This window comes from Penaeus japonicus, unplaced genomic scaffold, assembly GCF_977035675.1.
Source record: "Penaeus japonicus unplaced genomic scaffold, GWHDUDI00000001_assembly GWHDUDI00000009, whole genome shotgun sequence".
NCBI classification, from domain to species: Eukaryota; Metazoa; Arthropoda; class Malacostraca; order Decapoda; family Penaeidae; genus Penaeus; species Penaeus japonicus.
Genome location: NW_028234411.1, coordinates 4,012,703 through 4,020,202, shown reverse-complemented (window position 1 = coordinate 4,020,202; position 7,500 = coordinate 4,012,703). Strand labels below are relative to the sequence as shown.

General features: G+C 35.5%; 1 protein-coding gene across 1 annotated transcript in view; it reads left to right on the top strand.

Moving 5' to 3' along the window:
- The window catches only part of LOC147471226 (uncharacterized), a 35,071-nt gene that overhangs the window by 7,609 nt on the left and 19,962 nt on the right, over positions 1-7,500 (top strand). The window contains exon 2 of the mRNA XM_086539474.1: positions 4,215-4,444. Coding sequence (XP_086395600.1) covers positions 4,329-4,444 — 116 coding nt within the window. The 5' untranslated portion in view covers positions 4,215-4,328. The remainder of the gene's footprint in view (positions 1-4,214; positions 4,445-7,500) is intronic.

Genomic DNA, 7,500 nt, shown 5'->3' with positions numbered 1-7,500 from the left:
TATTTCAAAAATTGAAACTTAGATTACATTAAAAGAGACACTGAAAGTAATGTAACGAGATAACAAATTGTTTCCATACTTCACCGACTAAATACAAATACACAGATTTCCTGCAGAATAATTGTCTTGCAGAACATGGCAATTGCAACAGTAAATTGGAACAGAAAAAAAACAAACCACCCACCCCTCTTCTCACCCCCCCTCCCCCCCCAAAAAAAAAAATATTGATAATTAAGAATATAAAACTATGCAAGCGTAAATAAAAAAAACAACAATAAACAATGATAATAACCACAATAACAATAAACAAAACAAAGGCAAAAAATCAACAAGTTTCAACTGTTATTACACATAGCGAGCGATTCAGCCCAAGTTACCGAGCATAAAAGATTGTTTTACATCTTGCAATCTTTCTTCAAAAGTTTTGCCGGAAGAGAGTTTAGACATCGCTCGCGCTGTGGCTGTGAGAGTTCTTGCTCCGTGTCATGCACTACGGTTTCCCAACGTCCGTCTGTTTGTTTGTTTTTATTATTATTTTTTTTTGTCTTTCGTCTTCGTCTTCGTCTTTGTCTTCTTCTTTGATTTCTTTGATTTCGTTGTCTTTTTCTGTTTCTTCTTTTTTTTTTCTTCTTCTCCTTCTCCCTTGTTTTCTTCTCCTTCTTTTTCTCCTCCTCCTTCGTCTTCGTCTTCTTCTTCTTTATCTCTCTCTCTCTCTCTATCTATCTATCCATCTATCTATCTATATATCTCTCACTCACTCTTTTTCTATCTATATATCTATCTATCTTTCTCTATTTCTCTCCCCCCCCCGCCCCCCTCTCTCTCTCTCTCTCTCTCTCTCTCTCTTCCTTTATATCTCTCTGTCTCTCGTTTCTTCGCCTTATTCACATTGTACACCGGTACCAATAAACTCCATGATTGGCAACGCTGTCCTTAAGGCTTAGTACTTTTATATCTCTTTCCGCGCTGTCTCTCCACCTCAACCCTTTGTCTCCCATATGTATATCTCTCTCTCCATGCTGTCTCTCCACCTCAACCCTTTGTCTCCCATATGTATCTCTCTCTCCATGCTGTCTCTCCACCTCAACCCTTTGTCTCCCATATGTATCTCTCTCTCCATGCTGTCTCTCCACCTCAACCCTTTGTCTCCCATATGTATCTCTCTCTCCATGCTGTCTCTCCACCTCGCCCTTTGTCTCCCAGCTGTTATGAAATCCATCTCTCTCTCTCTCCCGAAGGACACTCAGCACGTGCCTTCGGGGAACATGTTCTGAGCGTGTTCTTTTGTCCCGCCTCCGAGTTATTTTTTGAGACTCCACTTCTACAAGGAATAGTAGCGGCGTGAGGGGGACACGCTCTGAGGGTTTCATCTCTTGTAAAAATGTGTGTGTGTTTTTTTTTTTTGTCTGGGTGTTTGTCTGTGTCTGTCTGTCTTTTTCTTTTTCTTTTTTGTTTGGTTCTCTCTTGTTCTCTCTTTTTTTTCATTCTCTTTCGAAGTATCTGTCTCCCTCTGTCTTTCTGTCTGTCTGTCAATGGTTCTTTCTTATTTTTTTTTTCTCTCTCTCTCTCTTTCTCTTTCTCTCTCTCTATCTATCTCTCTTAAATTAAATACTTACTGTTTGAAAAAAAAAAATCGATTTCTCTACCTCTGTGCTCATTTATTTATCTATCTTCACCTGTGTATGTGCGTATATATAAATACACACACACATTATTGTCATTTTTATTTCGTAATTGTCATTATCATCATTATAATTGCTATTATCAGTGATATCATCATTGTATTTATTATCATCATTACTAATTTTATCATTATCATTATGATTATTGCTATTGTTGTTATCATATTGCTTATTACTACTACAACTACTACTATTATTATTGTTGTAGTTATCATCATTCTTATTACTGTTATCATTATTATCCTAATTATTTCCATTATCTTTGCTTTTATCATTATTAAGATTATCATCATTATTGTTATTATCATTATCATTGTTACTATTATTATCATAATCATTGTCATTATTGTTATCATTATTATCATCATCATAATCATAATTGCTATTATCCTTATCATCGTTATCATTATAATCATTATCATTATTATCATTTTCATCATATTCATTATTTTTTCCATTATCATTATCATTATAATCATTATGACTTTATTTTCGTCATTGTCATTATCATTACCATTACCATTATCATTATCATTACAAACATTATCATCATGATCATCATCATCATTATCATTATAATGATATATTTAGTATCGTTCTGATATCCTATATCATAATCATATTACCGTTGATATTACAAGCTTACAACACATACCAATCTCACCCTTATTGACCACATTGAACGTGCATTATAATCCTCTCTCTGCAATGAAACATGCACGTGCTTTTACCAGTAGCCTGTGCGTTGGTGTTGCATTCAATATTCTCAACAGTAGTAATAATTCCCGCCATTCATTGCTCATTTGCGCAGATGTAGCCACAGGGCAACACGTCTGTCTATTGCAGAATCGTGCGAATCATTGCAATTACTTTATTCTGCAAACTGACACCGGGGTATTGCGTTACCGTCAAATTTTTTTTTTTTTTTTTTTTTTTTTTTTTTTTTTTTTTTTTTTGTAATTGATGCTGTGTCGTGGTGCTTTTTGTTGCTACTATCAATTGTTGTTTTTTTGTGTTATTTTTTTTCGGTTGATCGATTTATCTTTATCGCTTTTCGATTTCCCCTTTTTCGTGATTTACTCTCTCTCTCTCTCTCTCTCTCTCTCCTTATCTCAATCAATCTCTCTCTCTCTCTCTCTCTCTCTCTCTCTCTCTCTCTCTCTCTCCTTATATCAATCTCTCTCTCTCTCCTTATATAAATCTCTCTCTCTCTCTCTCTCTCTCTCTCTCTCTCTCTCTTTCTCTCCTTATCTCAATCAATCTCTCTCTCTCTCTCTCTCTCTCTCTCTCTCTCTCTCTCTCTCTCTCTCTCTCTCTCTCTCTCTCTCTCTCTCTCTCTCTCTCCTTATATCAATCTCTCTCTCTCTCCTTATATAAATCTCTCTCTCTCTCTCTCTCTCTCTCTCTCTCTCTCTCTATCTATATATCTATATATATATATATATATATTATATATATATATATAATATATATATGTGTGTGTGTGTGTGTGTGTGTGTGTGTGTGTGTGTGTGTGTGTGTGTGTGTGTGTGTGTGTGTGTGTGTGTGTGTGTGTGTGTGTGTGTGTGTATGTGTGTGTGTGTGTGTGTGTGTGTGTGTGTGTATGTGTGTGTGTGTGTGTGTGTGTGTGTGTTTGTATGTGTGTGTGGGCGTGTGCATATACTTTAGTGTATCACATTACATCGTATTAATCTCACTGTTACAAGTTCATTCATTAAGCCTAAGATTTGTAATAGGATGCTGACACATCAGTTCTCATCACATCTCATTATGATATTAACAATAGAGTGGATTGGTATGCTCATTCATTGCCAGATATGATGCTTTTGGATTCTATCACTTTAGATTTAGTTTTATTAACAAATTTATCATCGCTATTATTATTATTACTATTATTATTATTATAGTATGCATTATTTTTGCCACTATCACCACTAATAATATCATTATTATTATCATCATCATTGCTATTACTATCACTATCATCATCACTATCATCATCAACATTGTCATCATTATTACCATCCTTGCTACTACCCTCACCATCATCATCACATCACCATCAACATTATCATCACTATCATTACCACTACCATCACCACCACTAATAACACCACCCCAACCCCCACTGTAAATACAGTCACCATAAACACCACCACCAACAACAACACCATTCCCACCATAAAAACCTAGTCACCACACTTACCACCATCACTACCAACACCACAACCATCACCACCAACAACAACACCATTCCCACCATAAAAACCTAGTCACCACACTTACCACCATCACTACCAACACCACAACCATCACCACACCACCACTAACAACACCATAACCGCCACCATCGCCTCGAGGGGGGGCGCCCCCAAACCACGGGGGGGGCACAAACACCCCACCCCGCCCCCCCCCACCACAACAAAACCCACCCCCCCCCAAAAAAGGGGGGGGGGGGGGGGGGGGGAACCACCATAAAAAAGAAACACCATAAGTCACCATAACTCACCCCTTTCACCATCCTTATTCTAGGTGACGAGCGATGGTTCAAACACAACCACCCACCCGTTGCTCTCAGACGCCCATCGTCCCCCCTTCCACGCCCGCACCCACGCCCACCGCAGCACCGACTGGAAGTGAACTATTATGACCTCAACCCCCAGAGACATCAGCTGTTCTCGCCCCGCCCCCTTGCCCCTCCTGCCCACGATGAGACCACGCCCACTCGCCTACGAGGGAGAAACGGTCGAGTGTCGAATCAGGTCAGTTTGTTTGTTTGTTTGTTTGTTTGTTTGTCTGTGAGAAGAAAACAATAATGGTGATGATGGTGATTTTGAGTATGATGATGATGATGATAGTAATGATGATTATGATGATGAGGAGGAAAACAACGATAATGGTGATATTGATAATGATATTGAATGATGATGATAATGATGATGATGATACTGCTGATAATAAGGATGGGACTGATAATGATAATGATAATAATGATAATGATAATAGTAATTTATATTGATATAAACAACAAACACAAACATAGGAACATAATGATGATTATGATCATAATAATCATATTGATAATAGTAGTAGCAAAGATAATGATAATAATGATGATAAATATAATGATAATAATGGTAATGATAATGATAATAATAATGATAATAATAATGATAATGATAATGATGATAATAGTAATAATAAAGATAATAATGATAAAAGTAATGATAATCATCATCATTATAGCAATAAAGATAATCAAAAATATAATAATAATGATGATAATCATAATCGTAATTATGATAAGGAAAATGATGATAGAAATGATAATAATATTAATGATACAGACATCATTAACAACAACAATACAAATGATAATGATGATAATGATGATAATGGTAATGATGATGATAATGATGATGATTATAATGATAATGATGATGATGGGGATGATGAGGATGATAATGATAATGATGATAATGATAATGATGATAGTGATAAGAATGATGATAAGGATAATGCTTATTGTTAAGATCATGATAATAACGATAATGATAATATTGATGATAGTGATGATAATGATGATGATAGTGATAATGATGATAATTATAATAACAATAATGAGGGTAGTGATTATAAGGATAATTATAATAATTATTCTTCAAAAATCGTAATAATGATAACCATAATAGAAAAAAAAATAAAGAAAATGATCCTTAATTGTATATTTCCTTTAATATAAAATGTACGTTGTAATTTACACTAATTCTATAAATATAAAATGAATAAATAAAAGAATAAACAACTGCTTTCTAATTCATGCATACAAACTTGTCATGACTGAAACCTCGATATCAATATTGCATGACCTCTGATTCCAGGCAACTTTGACAGGACTTTGACAGGACTTTGACAGGTGTCGGATATTTGTGGCTATCCTGATAACCTGGAAGATATTTTAACTATTTTTTTGTGTGTGTTTGTGTTTGTGTGTGTTTGTGTGTGTGTGTGTTTGTGTGTGTGTGTGTGTGTGTTTGTGTGTGTGTGTGTGTTTGTTTGTGTGTTTGTGTGTGTGTGTGTGTGTGTGTGTGTGTGTTTGTATGTGTGTGTGTGTGTATCTGTGTGTGTGTGTTTGTGTTTGTGTGTGTGTGTGCGTTTGTTTGTGTGTGTCAGTGTGTGCGTGTGTGTGTTTGTATGTGTGTGTGTGTGTTTGTCAGTGTGTGTTAGTGTATCTGTGTGTGTGTTTGTATGTGTGTGTGTGTTTGTCAGTGTGTGTCAGTGTGTGTCAGTGTATCTGTATGTGTGTGTGTGTGTGTGTGAGTGCCTGTGTATTGCACTGAAATGCAAGCGTAGCATATTTTGGTTAAGGGGAGAAATCTAATTAGAAGTGAAACAAAACGGAATCATATTTTTTTCCAGGTCAGATTTTCTTTTTTTGACAGGCCTTGATATCAAGTTACATTTTATATTTGCATTACTCAATTTCTGAAAGATTTATGTATATATCTAGCTAGCTAGTTGTCTGTATGCCTATCTATCTGTCTGTATATCTATTTGTTTATCAATCTGGATCTATCCCCTTTTCGCTATATTTATTCATTTCATTTGTCTTTCTAGAGACAGATAGAAAGAGATACAGAGAGAAAAGTAGAGAAAGAGAGAGAGAGAGAGAGAGAGAGAGAGAGAGAGAGAGAGAGAGAGAGAGAGAGAGAGAGAGAGAGAGAGAGAGAGAGAGAGAGAAAGAGGGAGAGAGAGGGAGAGAGAGAGAGAGAGAGAGAGAGAGAGAGAGAGAGAGAGAGAGAGAGAGAGAGAGAGAGAGAGAGAGAGAGAGAGAGAGAGAGAGAGAGAGAGAGAGAGAGAGAGAGAGAGATACAGAGAGAAAAATAGAGAAAGAGAGAGAGAGAGAGAGAGAGAGAGAGAGAGAGAGAGAGAGAGAGAGAGAGAGAGAGAGAGAGAGAGAGGGGGGGGGGATAGAGAGAGAGAGAGATACAGAGAGAAAAATAGAGAAAGAGAGAGAGAGAGAGAGAGAGAGAGAGAGAGAGAGAGAGAGAGGGGGATAGAGAGAGAGCATGTGTGTGAAAGAGAGAGAGAGAGAAAGAGAGAGAACATCATTATCTTATTCTTCTTCCTCTTCTTCTTCTTCTTCTACCCTTCTTCCATTCATTTATCTCATTCTTAAACTATTCCAAATTTCATTTTGAAATTAGGATATACTTGATATGATATTTTTTTTTGCGAGACAATTTCATAATTAAAAAAAAAAAAAAAAAAAAAAAAAAAAAAAAAAAAAAAAAATCATACCCTATAATAATAACCTCAATATCATCGAAAAAAGTGATACATATCTCAACACTAGTAAATAACACTTTTATAATTATAATCATAACATTTATAATTAAGAGTACTTACACATCACAACACGTTTTAGAAATCGTATGGAGTAAAGGCGATATGCAAATGACAAGGAATTATATCATTCTCAAACTACCTCGAAATAAAAAAAAGCTCTTCTTCACCTGAATTATTCCATGAAGTTTAGGAAGTTTGACTTAAATGCCCTGTAGGTGAGTTTGCTAACTTAGAAGTTCACTGAAACTCGTCCTCAGATACGGACCTGCTTATTATTTGGAAAGAGATTGTAATAAATGTTTCATTTTGGTTGATAAATAAATGTTGATAAATGTCTAATTTTGGTTGAGAAATGAATGTTGATAAATGTTTCATTTTGGTTGATAAATAAATGTTAATAAATGTCTTATTTTGGTTGAGAAATAACTGTTGATAAATGTTTCATTTTGGTTGAGAAATAAATGTTGAT